Source organism: Cyclopterus lumpus, chromosome 15, assembly GCF_009769545.1.
Source record: "Cyclopterus lumpus isolate fCycLum1 chromosome 15, fCycLum1.pri, whole genome shotgun sequence".
NCBI lineage: Eukaryota > Metazoa > Chordata > Actinopteri > Perciformes > Cyclopteridae > Cyclopterus > Cyclopterus lumpus.
The window spans coordinates 22,366,415-22,386,271 of NC_046980.1; the positions used below are offsets into that span (position 1 = coordinate 22,366,415).

A 19,857-nucleotide genomic window follows, 5' to 3' on the forward strand; every position below is an offset into this window, starting at 1 on the left:
TGTAGCCTCTGTAGTTTAGCTTAAGCAGATACAATGAAGATTTACTTATGAGGCCGGGTCTCGTTGCAGAGTATCTGCTCTTTATGGCCTTCACATCTTCTGCTTTTGAACATGTTGCTGTGTATTGATAACACAAAGGAACACCTCTCTTCTGGGTAGAGAGGGGACATATATTATTGTACCTTGTACATGGGTCACTGATTTATCGACATTCGAATGTTGCTGATTTCACATGAGTTTTAATTAGTTTCTCTACAAAGCTGCTTTAGAATGAATCAGGAACTGTAGTCAGAGCAACAATAAGCCAAACCTGACAAAGTGCCAAAGAATCCCTTTTTTCTTTGAATGCATTGCAGTGCAAATTCTGCTCTCATATTAATTATATTGTGATATTTCCATTTAAATGTGATATGGTAGATTTAGTGTTTGATTATAATAAATGATTTAACCAAAGAATTATTGTTTCTATAATTTATTTCTATCCCCATTTATTAATTAACCTTGGTTTCGTGGTACTATGTGTACATTCTGCATCTTCCAGACACTCATAGGATGTTCTACATTGTGCAATACTATACATTGCAATACCCTTGCAATTAATACAGTCATTTAATGTTTTTTACAGATCAATTAGAGTTTTTGGTGACCTTCCTTTGTGGCCTTCATCCGGCCAAAAGCGTTGACTTCTCTGTGTCAGAAAGAGGAAGGTTTTCATGTACATCCATTTATTTTACCCTTGAGCAACAGTTCAATTAGATATTTTCCCTTCAACATCTGGAACTTTCCGTTGCTCCTGCAGCTGCTGTCTGGTTTCTGTCTGATCACTGCCAATGATCTGGAGGCTCCTCTTCATGTGTGGTGTGTCTGTTGTTGCCGTGCATATGAACACGGGCGCCATGTTGGGAGCGTTGTTGCTAGCTTAGTGCACACACAGGGGACCAATGATTTTAACATCAACTACACATAAATTGACCTCAGCAACACCATCGCAACACACTGTGTATTCAGACAGTGTGTGTGTGTGTGTGTGTGTGAGAGGCCATTTTCTTTCCATAAAAACAGGAAAGCTGTTCCGCATGGACTTAACCACGCACACACAGACACACACACACACACACACACACACACACACACACACACACACACACACACAAAGAGTTGGAAAGCACCTTCATCACATGTAGCTCCACTGATCTTAGTTTAAATAAATTGGGACAGAGCACATTTCAACATGCCCATGCACTGCCTTGGTATAATTTTCATGAAAGAGGAATGTGAAATACACATTTTAGGCCCAGTTCAAAGCACGATCAAGGTTGCATCTACTTAAACTTTTGGTTTGCCTCCACAGTAAATGAAGAATAAAAAACGATTAAACAAATAATTTATGATTTGAAGCATTTTTAACAATAATAAAACTATCTTCATAGACAGACTCTCACACAACTTGTGCAGTATAGCAAGTGCATCTCAGTAGTCATTTGGATTCTATTTGTATTTGGCTTGGGTCTCTTTGTAGTTGTTCAGAGTCTCTTTGTAGTTGTTGAGAGCCTCTTTGTATTTGGCTTGAGTCTCTTTGTAGTTGTTGAGAGTCTCTTTGTGAGAGTCTCTTTGTAGTTGTTGAGAGTCTCTTTGTAGTTGTTGTGATTCTCTTTGTAGTTGTTGAGAGCCTCTTTGTAGTTGTTGTGATTGTCTTTGTAGTTGTTGAGAGTCTCTTTGTAGTTGTTGTGATTCTCTTTGTAGTTGTTGAGAGCCTCTTTGTAGTTGTTGTGATTCTCTTTGTAGTTGTTGAGAGTCTCTTTGTAGTTGTTGAGAGTCTCTTTGTGAGAGTCTCTTTGTAGTTGTTGAGAGTCTCTTTGTAGTTGTTGTGATTCTCTTTGTAGTTGTTGAGAGCCTCTTTGTAGTTGTTGTGATTCTCTTTGTAGTTGTTGTGATTCTCTTTGTAGTTGTTGAGAGTCTCTTTGTAGTTGTTGTGATTCTCTTTGTAGTTGTTGAGAGTCTCTTTGTAGTTGTTGTGATTCTCTTTGTAGTTGTTGAGAGTCTCTTTGTAGTTGTTGAGTCTCTTTGTAGTTGTTGAGAGTCTCTTTGTAGTTGTTGAGAGTCTCTTTGTGGTCTCATTGTGTCTCTGCAACTGCTTTGAATCTCTTTGTAGTTGTTTTTGTCTTCCTGTAGTAGTTGTCTGTGTCCTTCTCTCTTTTATTTCTTCCTGGTTGGTATGTGTCTCTTGAGAGAGATTGTGAAGGCCAGGGTTAGCCTGACACGTTGCCCGTTCAGTAATGTCAGTAGACTATTTATTCAACTTTTTCAATCCAATTTCTTTCTGCTCAGCACTTTGTAGTTCTTCCTTGCCACCAAGGACATCTCTGGATGCAGAAGAAAAACGACAGAATGTGCTGCAGCGCCCCCGGGAAGAACTGCAGGCGTCTTTTCCCACTACATCCCAAGCCCAGACAGATGAAGATATGATTGACAATTGTCACATTTTTCAAAGAGACACTCAATTATTAGCAGTGTTAGACGATGGAGCTATTACTACATCTTTGTGGACAGCTCTTACCATGGAGTAATATGTAACCGTCACCTGCCTTTTCATTCAGCATTGGGAGTCGAAGGCCGCTGGCATCTCTGGCGGCTGGCACACTGCAACCTTTTTCTTTTTGCGAGTACTTGAGTATAACAAGGGGGGCAGCTGTAGATATAAGCCTACCGCTGCTTGTATCCACCGCTGGCCTGGACTCAACCAATAATTTGCTAATTACCTGGTCCTCATCCTGAATGCCACTAGAACAGTTTACCACCAACTAGCATTTAGACAGGCTGGTAGAGAGGAATGTGACTGATGATGCTCGTTGATTACAGACTGGGAGAACAGAGGAGGAATTGAGGCTTCCACACCAAACACTGACCTACTCTCTACTCTCACTGACTGAGGAACTCCCCCCTCTCTCTCTCTCTCTCTCTCTCTCTCCCCCCCTCTCTCTCACTCTCTCTCTCCCTCTCTTTCTTTCTCTTACAAACATACACACGGAGAGCCTCTAGTTTCTAAGAAATACTCTCTAGATAAACCTGGAGAGCATAGTTTTTATTTTTTAAATGTGGATGGGTAGGTTCTGAAATAAGCATGCATTTAGGTTGGGGATTCAGCTTTATACACTTCACCTGGGCGACTGTGGCAGAGCAGGTTCCATCCTTCAATCATAGGATCGGCGGTTCGATCCCCGGCTCCGCTAGTCCATGTCGATGTGTCCTCGGGCAAGACACTTAACCCCAAATTGCTCCCGACGTCGTTCCTACGGTGTGTGAATGTTGTATGAATCTTAGTTAGTCCTGATGGAAAGGTGGCACCTTGCATGGTAGCGCCTTCCTATCAGTGTATGAATGAGTGAATGATGGCAAGTTTGTGTGGTTGGGAGACTAGAAAAGCGCCATACAGTCCATTTACCATCCACCTGCACAATCAGTGATATAGTGATATAGGCAACTGCATCCATCCGTCTAAATATTTTTGTCAGCCTCTTAAACAAAGGTGAAGCTGACTCTTTAACTTATAAGTAATGCATTGAGTTTCCTAACTGTCAAATTATGAATTTCTTTATTCATTTGTGGAGCGTTGTTCCAGCTCGGTTTTCTTGTGTGTGTGTGTGTGTATTAATTGCATTAAAGGGTAATTTGGCTTCCTATTAATAGTTAACCTAATGTAAACACACACACACACATAGGGCGACAGTGATACGGTGTCTAATGCCGAGTGTGGAGTTGACGTCTGTCACAGTTTGAGGCTGGAATCAGACCTGATGTCTGGATGCAGATGAATACATGCGGAAGCCAAAGTACGTCAGTCACACAATTAAAATGCTTGTATCAACTCAAAGTCAAAATGATAAAAATGTGTGTGCGGTCATGATTTAATTAAACCAAAACCATTTTCATTATTTGTTCCTGCTTTCTGAAATGTTGCATTAAGTATTTCCTAAATAAATCTCTTTTATCATTTAAGGTGAGCCACAGAAGACTGGAAGCAACACAACTAAGACATTACAGTTGAAGTATTGAACATTAATAAAACTTTTAAAACACTAATAAAATTCCTCAAGTTTAGTGACTGTCTGAATTCATAGTTTCCTTCTTGTTTTTAACTATTAATTCCACTCTCCAACCGATGTTGGTTCCCAGTGTGAAACAATAGGAAGTCAACATTTATTTATTAGCCATATAAATATGAATGGTCGTAATACTAGAAAAGCGCCATACAAGTAAAGTTCATTTCCCATTTATTTGAACCCAAAAAACAATCTTTTCCTAAACCTAAAAAAGTAGTTTTGTCGCTCACTGATTCGGTTCCAGTGAAGAAGGAAGTCTATTTTAAAACGACAACAAGCGTGAATTCACTTGTGTTGCTGGCTTTCATGGGAAAAAGTAGAGTAGCTTTTCATAGAGATATCATATGAATCGTAATGTAAGGACACGTCTGTGCATCAATTTATTCCTTCATACAAATTTGCTTTTATTTGTGGTTTCGTTAAGCTACCCGATGTCTCTGTGGTTTGTTAGAGACATGCCTAAGGGCTCCTGCCCCCTGAAGTGTTGTTTGCTTGTCTATTCATTCAGGATCTAGTTGGTTTGAACGTGGAGTCCGACCGTATCGCAGCATTGTATTGTATCCAGTCCCAGGTTATTCCATTTTGTGAACGCAACCTGTAATGTTCACCTATATGAAGTCTCTTTGAACAGTTGTGTGTTGGATCCCTGTTATGTGACATACTTTTAACTGTAATCCTGTGGTCCTGGTAGCAGTGCTTGAGTGGTCCTATCTTTGGTCTGGTTTCCTGAACTGGAATCTCAGCAGCTCTCGCTGGATGGGATTTTAACCCCATTTCCCATTCCAGAGGCTGTAATTTCACCTCTACTTGTACCAACCAACAGCTCCGAACTCTAGACAGCTCGGGGAGAAATGTCATGTTCGAGTTTGTTCACTGCAGAGCAGAATTAAAAAGGTCAGGAGATTGAAGCAAACACTTCCTGTTTGCACAATATACGCAACTATTACTAAGGAGATTTTGTAGGAATTAAACCTCAAAGAGTGAATGAATGTGCTGCGAGGAAGAGAAACAGAGGCACACGTCTGAGCCTCGGAATGAAGTGTTACAAAATCCACAGCCTGCCAATAAAGAGAATAAAAAGAATAAATCGAACCATGACAGTTGTTGCATCCGATGCTGAACCAAAATAAATACTCTAGACATGCAAAAGAAACACAACAGGACAGAGTGCTGTAGAGAGATAGAGGTTGTGGTTACTGAACAGTGTTATCACGTTTGTCCATGGACGGCGTGTGTTTAATTCAGATTAACTGGGCAGCAGGGTGGAGCTTCCCAACACCCAGCGTGTTCTGTATGTGGAAATAAAGTATTTCTTTCGGGTAACCTTTACTCCAGTCCTTCAAAAAACCCTTCAAAGTAAGAGAGGATGACAGTGAGAGAGCATTTGACTGCCTCACTTCTTTATCGTCTTCGAGACACACTTTCTCCAGCGCTCCCTTTTCTATAGCACAAATAAACACAGTGAGGGAACCAACGTTACGTCTTCGCTAACATTACTAACGTTAACTTTGCTGGCTATGCTGTTAGCTAGCTAACGTAACTACAGCTACTTGAGCTAGCGAAAGTTACAGAACTTGCTTCACAATCTTAGCAACCTGGCGTAATGAAGCGAACCTGAACGACACATAATCTGTAAGATGTTAACGGTTTAAAAATGCGCTGTCAACAGAGCAGATGATGGTGGATATAGTAGTATTACTCACGAATCTTGTATAGAGAAGCATATTTCCACCACTTCACATAAAATACTGTATCACGCTGGTAAATTTCAGTTCTCTGCCGCTTTGGTTAACCCACGGCATGAACTGTTAATTTACATCCGGACGAATATTTACCTGTATGTTACAGTTATTATGAAATGCTGTAAGATACTGTTGTAAATCCACAGTACATGTACAGCAATTCATCACAGTGTAGAATGTTGGGGGTGTTAAGTTGAAGATTAGCTTTGAAATATGGTTGAATGTGTGATTGGTATAATTTTGTATTCACTACTCTAACTGCAAGGGACAATAAACACTTGAGGAGAGAGACGTAGAGAAAGGGATGTGTCCGTGACGTCAGTTCCAGGCAATGAATCAGAACTGTGAGTCAAGCTGCAGTAACTGTCGTATCCTGGAGTTTTAGTTGTGGTTTTTCAGGGCTGGGTTTGTTTAGTTAGCGTTGTCTGGCAGATTACACCAGAACAACCTTTGGCCTTAACAAATTAGTACATCAAAAAGACTGTTTAGGTGGACACCTAACAATACCCCTTTATGTTTATTGTGTCTAAACTTTTCTGTTCAAGAATGCTGCTTCCCCTCACAATATCGGGCCGCATATCAGGAGATGTTATACAAGTTCAAAGTAGATATGGACTCCCAGATCCCTGTTTTTATACTCCTCACCACCTCACAAAACACACTTATGTCCATGATTTTTTTTGAGTTTGTATTCATGTTTGCGATGAAGACACTAGACTAAAGTGGTAAAGAGATTCAAATGGCAGCCAGGTACATGACGTTAACAGCCTCCCCCTGATGTGGTCTAATTCCTGCTGACAGACAGGAAGACAATATGTTTTAGGCTTTAGCAACCGGAGGAAATAACAGTGCTTGTCTGTTGGGTTCTTTGTCTGTGTTCCAGTTATTGTCTGAGTCGTAAAGCAATTCAGAGAGAGAAAGGCAGGGGTAAATAAGAAAAAATAAAAAAATTGGCAAGAGAATAAGCTTGTAACTTATGTTGACCTTTATTTTAAATCTGTAGTGAAGTAGTCAATAGAATAAGTGAGACAAATGTAAATGTGAAAGTCTGCAGCCCTGCTACGACCTCTAGAGGCCACAATTCAGCCCGCAGAACCTGACAGAACTAATACGTATCTTTGAAATTTGTTTGTTCTCAGTAAAAAACATAGTAGTATATATAGTGTGCAAGATGGGGATGGTTCAATCTCTGGCAAGAATCAATGGGTTCAGCAGATTTGTTGGGACTCTGCCAGATAGATTTTGATATTTCTTTTCTATAGGTGAATATCTCTGCCTAATGTTGGCAAAAGGGTCAACTTAACATTAAGTTAAATCCTTTGGGAATCCAGACATTTAGGGAAAAATCTAGATTTGTTGTCATGGACTCTGATTTAAGGACATTTTAGAGTGTCGGGGAGTGACAAATCAGTATAAGAATGAAAATCCCAGCACATTACTTGACTAGTAGTTGTTCACATATCTTGTTTTGGACCAAATTCCATCCACGATCAACAACATTTGCTAATTATCAATTAAATTATTAAATGCATGTTATTCTAGTGAAGTAAGCATCATATTTATGCAGCGATACATCACATTAACCACGTTGAAGAGATGGCTGATATCCTGTTGGCATACATAATAACATTCCTACCTGTATGAGCTTTCTTCCTTTATGTGTGCAAGTTTTTCACACTGTTTTTTTCACTGCCTGGTGATACATTTGAAGTAGAACTTGAACTGGAAGCTGGACAATTAAGGGCCAAACAACAAACTGTAAATCTCTCACCTTCATGCACAAACTGTGATCTCAACAGGCTGAGATTAGTGTAGACCTTAACCCTAGGTGAGCCAGTAATTATCTCTGCGTGTGTTTAACAAGAGGAAATAAACCGGCACGTTTTCTTTATTTCCATGTCCTAATATTGGCAGATTGTCTCAATTCCTTCAAGCCGGCAACGCCTCATAAAACCCCTCTTGTTGTAACCATGTGTGCAGGAAAAAAGAGACGGCTGTGCAGCTTTCTTTTCTTGGAGAACTCGTTTTAACAGTTAGTCCTCTCTGAGATAAAATGATGGTAGTGCCACAATGTAAATGAAATGCATCGTCCTGCACGCATTGGTCAGATCAACACAACTTCTCGTGCAGATCTTCCACACCCAACTACAGTGATTGTATATTGCGTTGCCAAAACATGGGTGAACTATACGTATTAGTGTGCATGCATCCTGTTTGGTTACGTGTCTCTTTCAAGACCCAACGTTCTGTGTGTGTACTTTACATGCTAGAAGCTCCCTGATGTATCTCCTGATGGATGCTGTTGTTTGACTCTGGTATTTCTGTCTTTGCAGCGTGTCTTTTTCGCTACAACATCCTGTCGCTGGTTCACTTCCTCTACCTGCTGCTACTGCCGTGGTTCCTGAGTCCCAACAAGCACACGATCGGAGGTGAGAGCGTCCTTTTGTGATTGAGATCTCCGGATGGTACACGTGGGTGCTTCTTCTCAGAGCCCACGTTTGTCAAATGACATGCGATTCCAAAATCGCTGTGACTCCGGTTTGCCTGCGCTCAGTTCTGTGACCTCTGGAGTTCATTCTTGCCCATGATTTGCTTGTGAATGTTTGGATATAAGTTGATATGAGTTTAAGATTGTGACAAAACTGAGAGTTGCTGCCTGACAGATTTTACAGAAGTGTTTTTTAATAGAGTTCGTCCTCCCTTAAATTCAGCTATTCTGTTTCGCAAAACATTTTACAGACTTAAAGAGAAAATCTTTCTCTTGTTATATCATGAACACGTCCTATTATTAGGCAAAATCCACAAAGAAACATGTCTTATTATAACAGTAATTTGGTGAGTAGTAATAACAAAAAACTCTGGTGAACAAACCCTTAATATATGATTATGAAAACAATCAAAACTGAATCAGAAACTGTTTTGTCCACACTTTTTACCAGTGTTTAAATTAGTTCCGGTTCATCCCACAGAATGAGTCTGTTAATAATCCAAATAATAATTATGCATCTGCAGAGCCTTCCGAGTCTAACCACCTACGGCTCTTGTCAGCCTGTTTGATTGCCGATATCCATAAATCGTGTTTTGTCGAAAGGAGTACATTGAAATGTAACTCTGTATTATCACATTTTGAAACTACCATTCAGTAATAATATAACTATAAGCCAAAAGTACTTGCCCGCCCGCCTGACAGCTGCAGGACCTATAGCCATGTCAACGTGGACTGGACAGCGTGCTCCCACATGGCAGCTAACAATGGCTGGTTTGTTCTTTCCCTCCAGTGTAGTGGAAATAAAGTTTTTCTGCCCAGTACTTCAAACACAGAGACGAAGATATGACATGTGTTCGTAATGAGTCCAAGTTTACATCAAGTTTACATCCAGCGGCCTTGGTAACAGTGTGTGTGAGCGCAGTGCGTCTAACTTTGCTGGAAAAGTGGAGGCGTTTATTTATTTATTTTTTTGCTCAAATCTTTTTCTACTGTGCTTAAAAAATGAATATTTGCCTCATTTTATTTTTCCACAAATTGAAGTGACTGCTGGAATGTTTTCATTTGGCCACAAACGTCCTAATGGAAATGTTCCTTGGCTGACGATGAGTATACGTGTGGAGTGTGAATGTGTAAATTATCCGTGTGACTCCAAGTAGACGACAGTAATCAGTAGCTTTTCTTCTTGGGGCACAAACACGGAGCGCGTATGTACGTGAACGGGTCCGGCCAAACCTCGATGAACATCCTCCACATAGAGCGAATCACAGTGTTTCCACGACCGCAAGGGTAAACAAACGGGAGGAATGCTTCGAGGTTCATCTTTCTCTGCTTGTTTCGATGCTATTGCGCTCCTAGTTGCAATTCTCAGGCTTCGTGACACCCTCAGAACGCTGAGACACGTGAAATTGATTTTGCAGTCGTCCACCGGTGTCCACCGGTGTCAGCTGTGCAGTGGAGACCACTACAGGCAACACTGCTGCTGCCAAGGCGCTTTACAGAACACTCTGCTTTGATGCCTGCAAAGATGGATTATTTACCATCTTTTTTGCATCTTTCTGCGACAAGATACCACGTTGAGACTCTTGGCATAGCTTCCATTTTCCGTGGTGCGTTTGTTTGTCACCGTCCCACTTCTGCACTTCCTCATTTGTGTCCATAACCGATAATATTGAGCCACTTTGGGCTGTTTAAGACTAGTTTTGAGTTTGATATGACCCCCTATGATTTACAAATTGATTTTACATTTACGACACACATTTACGGCTAGTTCTGTTTTTTTAACTTTCACTTTGAACTTGTGTTGTGTTCTAGTCAACTTTATACTTTCACTATAATTCAGAGGGAAATATCCGATATCAATGTTCAGCTATACAAAACATGGTGAGAATATAATGCATTGTTATAAATATAATAGTAGTTGTGGAATATAGTATAGTATGTACATTAGCTTTGTTGCCTAGTAATTGCAATATAATTTCCCGGGAAGATATATTATTTAGTACACATCATAGGGACAAATGTTCTGAGAGTGGTTTTAGTTTAGTTAGTTGTGTTTGGTTCATAAGTTCAATATTGAGTGCAACCAGAACGCAAAGCACAAACTCTGAAAGCAGGTTAAAACATTTTCATAATGGAGATAACAACATGACGTATAGAGACATTCCTATATGCATATGCATAAGCAGTTATAATCTAATGGTAGCGTTTGGTCAATGTTTTTATAATGACAACATCACTTTTGATACTTTAAGTATATTTTGTTTACATTTGTGAAGAATCAAGATAAATACTTCCCCCTCCCCTGGTACCATGTGTGACTCACTGAGAATACACACTCTGAATATGTGTGGCTTGGAGTAGTTTCCCTGATATTTTCCACAATGTTGAATTAACTGACATTGTGATTATTAGTCCCAGCTCATAGATTTCTTTTCCAATTCTCCTGTCATCTAAATGTGTAGAGATGCTTTTATTTTGGTGGGGAGCATAGTTAAAGAGAGAGGGGGGGTCAGAGAGCAACGGGGAGTTCCCCAAAAGGAAAACCCACAGGGCTGCCAAGACCCTGACACACACACACACACACACACACACACACACGCACACACACTCATACGGACAGACACAGGCACACATGCTTATATGCACACACACAGACACACACATGGGGGAAATCAAGTGACTAATAGGAAGCAGCACTGTTGGGCTCTGAGGAGGATTAAGAGACAGTTTAAGTCAGCGCTAGAGATTACGCAACAACTGGCACGTGTTCAAGTATTCAATTATCCTACGATACATAATGCACACGGCTCTTATTCTTCGTCATACTGCTAGGAAGGGATTGAGATTGTTTAGGTTTGAGGATGTCGATGTCAGATTGTTGTTAACATCTGGATCCGTATGGTCCTCAGAGGAGTAATGTCTATAAACTCAGTGATGCTGGGACATTGCACCATTATCAGTTATCGGCCACTATGAAAGCACGAATTGTATGTTTAATACCCTAAAGATTCTAAAAGGGTGGAGTATCGTTGTAAAGCAATGTAACTAAGTGTGTGTTTCAATGGTCGGAAGTACACCGGTATATGTGACTCCTTGAATATTATAAATGAGCATTTATTAGTGCGCTCCATTCAAGGAATTTCTTTAAATTTGGCACAAACGTCCACTTGGATTCAAGGATGAACTGATGAGATGTTGGTGGTCAAAGGTCAAGGGCACTCTTACCTCACATACCTTTTATTATGCATGTATTCTTATAACACAGTACTGAATAGCGAACATATACTCAACAACCAGATGAAAGATTAGACCCAATGTAGAGAGGAAATAAGGACCGGACAGAGAAGGAATGGCAAGAACTGACATGACAGACAGAGGCAGGTCTGTCTGTCGAGGGGTCTAAGGGGAAGAATTCTCTAATAAGTCCTTAAATAGATGAGAAGATATATATGAGTGGATTGACTGTGAGAAGAGGATGCCGGGTGTCCCAGTTTCATGTACTGTATGTAGGAACTATTTGATTTCAACCATAGTTCCCATAGGAAACTGCTCCCAACAAGGCATGTGGATTACCTTGAGTAACTGCATCATGAATTCACTTTACAGCACAAAATCACAAATGTGCGTACACTCCGGTATAAACTCTAAAGTTATGAGGTCAGATAAAAGAGGTTTATGTTTTAATGCCATATGCGAGAACGAGGTGGAGGTTGTGAGTGGGTTTCTGTACTCTATCATTATCAACATCCACATGAATGTCATAATCTCCTACGATAATTACTTTATCTGTTAATTCTGGCAACTACATTACAGTTGACTTGTTTGTTTTTTTAGACTTTGTATTTTATTTAGGTATTTTTACAGTTTGACAATAAATACATCCTTTGAAAGTAAGGAAGGAGAAAGGAAATTAAACATGCGTCTGGCCATAAGGAAAATGAAATATATAGTAAATGTTTAAGCAAGTAAATAAGTACAAATAATAAGAAAAAAACAGTCATATCAACCATGCAACACTGTTTGTCAGTCACTCGTGTCAACCGTACATTCAGTCAGATGTAAAAAATCAGATGTAAAAAATATATTCAAAGAATTCTAGTCACAGGGTTTCTTATACTTGGATTTAAAGATATATATATATATTACTTTATCTGTTAATTCTGGCAAAGACATTACAGTTGACATATTTTGATTGAAACAAGTATAACACACCAAAACAATCAAGAACCACTTTAGGAAAAAACCTGCCGAATGTCTGTTAACTTAACGACACCTTTGGACACGGACACCGGTCTCGTGTTGTTTGACCCGTCCACCCCTCCTCACATGACTGTTTATATTACGTCATCAACTCTGCCCGTTGTATCTACAGTACAGTCACGTGGAGGTGTTTTATTTGTGCGTCCGTAAAGAAAAACAAGCAACATTAACACATTACGTGCCACCATCCCATAATGCTTGTTAACAGGTCTTGTTCATTTCACTCTGCTGCTCTGAATGTTGTTACAGATTGAAAGCGTCATGGCGTGTTGCCAGGTTGGGATATAAATAAAAGAGGAAAGCGGTTCGGGTTGCATGTGTTAACAAGTCTGAATGATTCGAGAGGCCACAGAGCAGATGGAGCAGGATTAAGAGTATCTGTCCGGCTCTGCCTAGCATTAACATGTTGGAATTTGACAGATAATGAAGACTTCTTTTTGTACATTTATATATTTAATAAACAATTACATTTATTGCGGAGGACAATAAATGTTCCCATATATGTAATTGTTATGAAATTAGAGTCTTTAGTCGGGATACCGACATAGAGGTGAGCTTTACTGCAGAGCTTTACTTCACTAATGATGTTGTTTCCTACGTATCTTCTGTCCTCCATCAGTGCTGCAACCACAGGAAAGAGGGAACGGGACTCTGGAACATCCCTGTGGCGCCGGCTGTGGCTGTATCTGTAGCAGTCCTGTCATGTCTAACTAAATCTCCATGTGCATACGTTCTAATGCCTAAAGGCCATGATTTAAAAAGGTCGGCGAACCCAGCAGTGATCCAGATTACGTGTTTGATCGGGGTTTATTCGCCCGTCCTGGGTGGGGTTTTATTCGGACTTGTCACACTCCTCCCATCTCTTTTCTGAGGATCGAGGATCCTCACACACCACGATTGACGGTTCAGCAGTGAACATGAACAGTGAAAAGGAAGTTGGAATGAGAACAGCATTTTCAAGGAGCTCCGGCTATTTTCTTACCGACCGTCAAATAGAACGAGTGTTACAGTTTGGTTGGTTTCTGAAAGTTTAAAGAAAATATACATCTGATAGCATCCTTTTGAGTATATCAGTATTCAGTTCTCGAAGTCACACGAGTGAACAATGCAAAGAGTATTCTTTTCAAGCCTAGTGAGCGATATGGTTGTGCGTTCGTCGGCGCCCTGGCCTCACAGAACGGTTGGTTTCCAACCTGCTGCCCAGCTGGCGTTGCTGCCTTGTGGTGTTTACGTGTTCTTCCTGTGTTTGTGTGGGTTTCCTCCTGGTGCACTCCCAGTTTCAAATGCTAGTTTTTTAAGCGTGAGTCTCAGGAATGATTTTGAGAATTATTGTTCCATTCAGGAAATGGCTTGAGAAGACGTATGTGTTTGGTTTGATAAATGTCTCTTGACAATCGGCTGTGCCGGTTGCCACTCGCACGTTGCAGCTCGGCTCCATCAGGCTCGGCATGCGTCTCTACATTCTGCACAAAAAAACACGTCACAGATGCTACGTCCATATTTTTCTAGAGTCCGCGGTCACATGTTTCCTGCCCTCTCCTTTTTGTGGAAGGAAAGAAGTTCAGATAGAGTCAGTTGATGAAGTCTAAACTGCTGCTCCACAACTCTATTCTTATTGTATGTGGTTAAGGTCCATGGTTAAAAGAAACCAGTGTTGACTGACCACTGTAAATAGGAAATTAGGTTTGTTCCCCGCCATCCATCCAACCTTCATGTAGACTTTGTCACTCTTTAATAACATCATCTGACTACTTCCTGTAGACCTGGTGGACAAGAGTCACAACTCTTCTATCAGATAGAAGGTTTGTTACTTATGTCCTAAAACGACATATGCTGTCTTTTTACTTGGAAAGACAGTCTTCCACGGTAGACTGACGACGTCTGAATCCCTTTGATGTTCCCTTTGACATCAAAGGATAAAGTTATTTTTATGCTTTGTTTTTCTTTTTATCAGAAAATCCAAAAAAGACCCAAACCAACAATGTGCGTGTCTCACTTTTGTTGGAGCTATGCTCGGCCATTTCCAACTGCATCCAGTCTTTATCTAAACACATGACATCTTCTCATCTGACTTTGATCAACAGGGTTTATAAGAGCACTATGAACATGCCAGAATGCTCTCATTTGGTGTACTTTGCTCTGTTATTATGTGACATTTGAGCTCTGCTTCCTCAGGTTTGATCTCCATCTTCTGTCTTTCTTGTCTCTTTGTCTTCCAGGTCACACGGGACGGTTTATCAGAGTGGTTTTCTGTACCAGTCTACTTTTTGTACTGGCTCATATCTGCTTCCAGACAGTACTATACACATATCCTCCTCTCAACATTGCCATAGGTGATAACTGTTCACAATGGGACACCATAAGCAGAAATATAGGACTGTCCAGGTATGTAATACATGATACATGCCACTGTCATTGTCAAGACACTAGTCTGCTATGCTATAATTTGATATGCTCACATATTTCAAGTAATATAACACAGGAGGCAGGAGCGGATTCATTTTATCTGCCACCGCAGGCAGAAGACGTGTAGAATATTGTTTGATTTTTCAGTTGCATCTTGGAAACGGGAACGTCTTTGTCCTCCCTTAACCTCCACATATGCATGTGTGTGTGTGTGTGTCCCGTAGGCTTCCCTTGGATGACCCGTGGAGTGTGTTACGCCTTCTGTGTCCTGACATGGGTGTGTGCGTGGTCGCCTTGACGACGATCGTCCTCTGCGGCCGATTGGTCAGGAACAGAGAAATGGTGGCTGCTGCCAACATTACATCGGTGAGTCGTGTGTACGTACGCGAGATTGTGACACGGTGTGGACCCAGGGGTCACTGGGGGGTCGGGGTAACAGTTGAATGTTTCACTGAGGATCGGGTTAGTGAGCCTCAGGTTTTATGGAGCAGGTTTGCACTTACCAGTGCCTCATGAAGGTGCCAGTAACTAATGAAACAACGCTGTGCAGGTCCTTCTTGCAGTAACACTTTCTTTATGTGTTTTGATTAGTAATTTATAGAACTGGCTGAGCAGCAGCCACAGAGTTTAGTTTTCCATCTAAAGCCCTTTTCCCACGGGATGCAAAACAAAAAGACACTAGCACCCTTTAACATCTGGCTTTTGAGTAGGAAAGGTTACAATCTGTAGATATTTTCGGGACAAATGACTCTGCAGTAGTCATGCTGTTTATCGGCCATAGCAGCCCAACAGATTAGCTAGTTGCAGCAAGGCTGGATAGTTGGTGTGGTGGGCTATTTCATGCTAGCCAGTACAAGCACTTGAATGCCCCCACGACAGCCTCGTGGTCCAGGACAACTGTGGGCTCAAACGATGTAAGGACAGTGTTGCCTGGAATGATATGCGTCATGAGCATTGAAGAGACAAACATCCTTTCTGTAGGAATCTATGAATGTCCGGGCCTGGTTTCCTCTCACAACTGTTTATGTCGTCTACATATTCGACAGAACATTCCTAAAACCAAAAAGAAAACTGAAATAATCCCTTTTTTCATTCTCTATCTACTGTATTGTATCTATCTATTGATATTGTATTGTATCTATCTATTGATAGATACAATACAGTACTTTGGCTCGTTTCTGCTCTTAAAGAGCTACTCCGAGTTCTACTTGTAGGAGAGCGAATGACTGAACCTGGTTACTTATTCATTCTGAAAAAATGGCCATAAATCTCTAGGGCAGTGTGATACTTCATATTTGTGATGATATGAACGTATTTGTTTTCTTACTTTTCAAAACGTTGAAGTTCAAAAACAGGAGCACACAGCAGGATCCACCTCTGACAACCGTAGTGTCATTTCTCGGTTGTTGTCCACCAGCTCTCTAAGGTGTGCCTCCATGTTGGGAACACTGACCTCTAGTAAACTATGAGTCATAGTTAGCCCGATGGTAGCATTGCAGTGGAATATCCCCAAACTGTCATATGTGGTTTCTCACAGACCTTTTAGGACTGCAGAGACAGGGGCTAGAAGACCTAGCAGCTGTGCTCCTACCTTTACAGTAGTGGGGTTTTGTATTGCCTCTAATTGTTTACATTGTTCTTGCATTTGGTCTTGTTTGGTGTGTGTTACATGTTTATTGGCATAGGTCTTCATCTTTATCCAACTTCATCTTAAATGAATAACTTTGTTTGTTTAAGATGTTCCCAGAAACGCTTTGTTTGTAGATTTTTTTAAATGATATTTGAGCTGGTAAGAGGACGTTAGATGGTTATACCACATAATGAAATATCTTGTTGATGTGCCGTGTGTCTATGTTAACTCCTTCTTCACTGTGTTGATATGTATGGGGCTCGGAAAGACTTTAAATGCTGATTGCATCTTGGTATTCAGATAATCTGTTTAGCTCCCACGTGTAGTTGTCATATTATACAGTTTAGTGGCTTTGGGGTGTCGTTGGTCAGAGTGTGGGCTTTTCAGGTATATCCAGATGTTGTCGTGGTCTGAAAAGGGGTTTGTTGCTTCACTGTGAAAGCTCTAAAAGAGAAGGGTTCCAAATGTGTTATTGTGCTACTGCCAAGAGGAGAGCTGTAACGGCCCCTCTTCACCATCCACTATGTACAGAGGGCCTGCACAAGTTCCCTTGTTCCCTTTGTGTTTGACATTTTATCAGAAGTATTCTTTGGGGGAAGAGTGAGGCGGTCGTTAGTTCTGATATTAATGTGTTGTTCTCCTTTTGTGTTAGTACCTGTGCCTGCGGTCATATTGCCCACAGTCTCACGTCTCCCATTAGTTAAGGTGTGATTCTTAAAAGGTAAATTCAGCTGGAAGATTTTAGATCACACATAGGAAGGTGTTCAGGTCTTTTTTTCCAATTAAGACATCATGTTCACCTTCTTGAAGTTCAATGGAATCTTCATTCGGCTTTAAACCAGACACGTATTCCCCTTGAGCTTCTTCCTTGAGTCTTCTGACCACTCTGACCATGTCATCATTCACACCTGGGACACATCATTGTAGGGTTCTACACTAAGCAAGGTGATTCACAACCATTCATTCACCGCACAGCCAGGGTGTCTTGCCCAACATCGACATGGACGACCAGAGCGGGGAGTGAACCGCTGATCCTCTGACTGAAGGACGGCCACTGAGCCACATGTCTCTCATCAGTGAAATCAGAATTATTACTTTGAAGTCCGAACACAAGTTCGATGACCGGTGGCCCAAAGTGTGAGTAGAAGAGGGTATCCATCATGAAACAGGAGCCCATAGCTCCAGTGAGGGATTCCGTCTGCGTAGCTGTGATGGTGGAGCTGAGCAGAAGGTCTTGCTGCCATGTTTAAGGTTGTCCTGCCGTGTCCAGACTGGCGCAGTTGGGCTCCAGGGTGGCAGGTGGTGGAGGTGATAGTCGGGCGCTGGTTGGGGGTCTCAGGTTGAGGTGGGGTATGATATTCAGGAGCTCCTTACTGGGGCTCTACCAGTTGTTCCCTTTGGTGCTGCGGAGGGTAGCATTGTGGCTAGCGCCCAAACAAACAATGCAGAGATTTAGGCCAGAGGAGAAGGAGACAATGGGATCTGGGTAAAATACATATTCCACTAAAAGTGATGAGTTTTTCATGTTGATATATGAACATTAAAATGAGATAACATGTAAACACAGGGCCTAATGATGGCAATGGCAATTTGTCGGTCAGTGTGTCTAACACTTTGGTTTCTTTTAGTTGGATATTTCGGGTCCCTAGAGGATGCTTCATCGTGTTTTTGGTGATGCTCTGACCCATCTTTGAACGGCATTTTCAGCTAAAACCTTTCCCTTGAAAACCAAAGGATTCGATTTTCATGACATTTATGAATGATAGTCATGAGCTGCTGAGGGTGAATCCTCATGTTAGGTGAACCTCTTTCCTCTAGCACCTCTTACCTCTTACGCTATCCGTAGAACAATGTTGTTGGCCCACATGCCAAGGTTCTAAAAATGGTTAAATTGTCGTGTAGTTGGCTCTGCCCAACATGTTCACATTATGTGAGAAGCATTGCAGTCTTTAGTGATGCTAGTGGAGTATTACACATTAGAATAGACCGCAGGGCGCTGCCATTACTACCGGCTAATGTTTAAAGGGGCAATAATTAGCAGTTTTATGTAAACTTTTTAGTTTATTGATATATGCCGTTCATAATGATGAGCACACAGAGACTCATTAGCAACTCTGCAGTCGTTGTTTTTTGCTCAAATGTCCCATTTAACACATCCAGCTGACCCAAAGCAACATTATCATCCTATTGGAATCAGGTTTGTGTCCACTTGATGGATTTAAATCCAATGTTCACTCTCCTTTACGCTCTGGTTTGATCTCCAACAACTCAAGCTGCTTAAGGCTCCTCTGGTAGTAGTGCACGGTTATAGTAGAAGTAGCTTTTATACTGGAAATAGCAGCTTCTCTAGTTAACAATATTTCTGAAACCTACTATGTATTACAGGTACAATCAATTCCTAGATGCATTGGGTTTCTCTCGTAAATGATTCAGAGGGTTCCCTTTGCACACAGCAGTGAAGTCACGTGTTGAATGAGGAGGATGAGTGATATTCCTCTCTCCATGATTAGAAACATGATATCTTTGCCACCTGCATATCATAAGTGAGTGTTTTGCTGGTACTTATCTTAGTTAAAGAAAGAGTGGTAAATATATATCTGTGTTAAGTTCGCCGTTACACTCCCGGGCTGCTGTCGTCTTCCATCAACAAGGCATATACTGCAGTGGGCATAAGAATAGGGACCTTATAAACACATACACTTAGACTAAACCATAGTAAGCATTCCCATACGCAATTAAGAAGAATATTATAGAGGTGAAACCAAATATGTAGATTTATATAACCATTCAAAAGTGGCCCACACGCAGGGAAAGGCTGCAGGTATCCTACAAAAATAAAGAAAACTCCCAAACAGATATCTGTTTAAGTAAAAGAAAAATGGTGAATTACTACTGGAGGACCATGTCATGTTTATATTCGATTAGATGTTGAACATGCGAAAAGCAAGACTATCCTGTGTGTGAAGACACCTTTAAGTTGATGTTGGTGAATGGACAGAGGAGAAAAATAACCCGGTCCCAGTGTCCTGTCCTCCCTGTTCCGTTAACACACAGTTGCAGACCGTGGTAGAGGAAGAGCGACCAGCTGAAGGGCAGGTGAGATCCTGTATATGGACCTCACCGCCGCCAGACCTTCCATAAACACAAGGCTGGCCCACGGGAGACCGACACGGAAGAGTCAGAGCCAACTTGGTCGTCAATTATATCTGTGTATATGCAACGGAGTGTGTG

At 41.2% G+C, this 19,857-nt stretch overlaps 1 protein-coding gene across 1 annotated transcript in view; it reads left to right on the plus strand.

The window, feature by feature from the left end:
• Nucleotides 1-19,857, plus strand: part of piezo1 (piezo-type mechanosensitive ion channel component 1) — a 66,667-nt gene that overhangs the window by 6,105 nt on the left and 40,705 nt on the right. Inside the window, exons 2-4 of the mRNA XM_034552715.1 lie at nucleotides 8,176-8,271; nucleotides 14,810-14,975; nucleotides 15,221-15,362. Coding sequence (XP_034408606.1) covers nucleotides 8,176-8,271; nucleotides 14,810-14,975; nucleotides 15,221-15,362 — 404 coding nt within the window. The remainder of the gene's footprint in view (nucleotides 1-8,175; nucleotides 8,272-14,809; nucleotides 14,976-15,220; nucleotides 15,363-19,857) is intronic.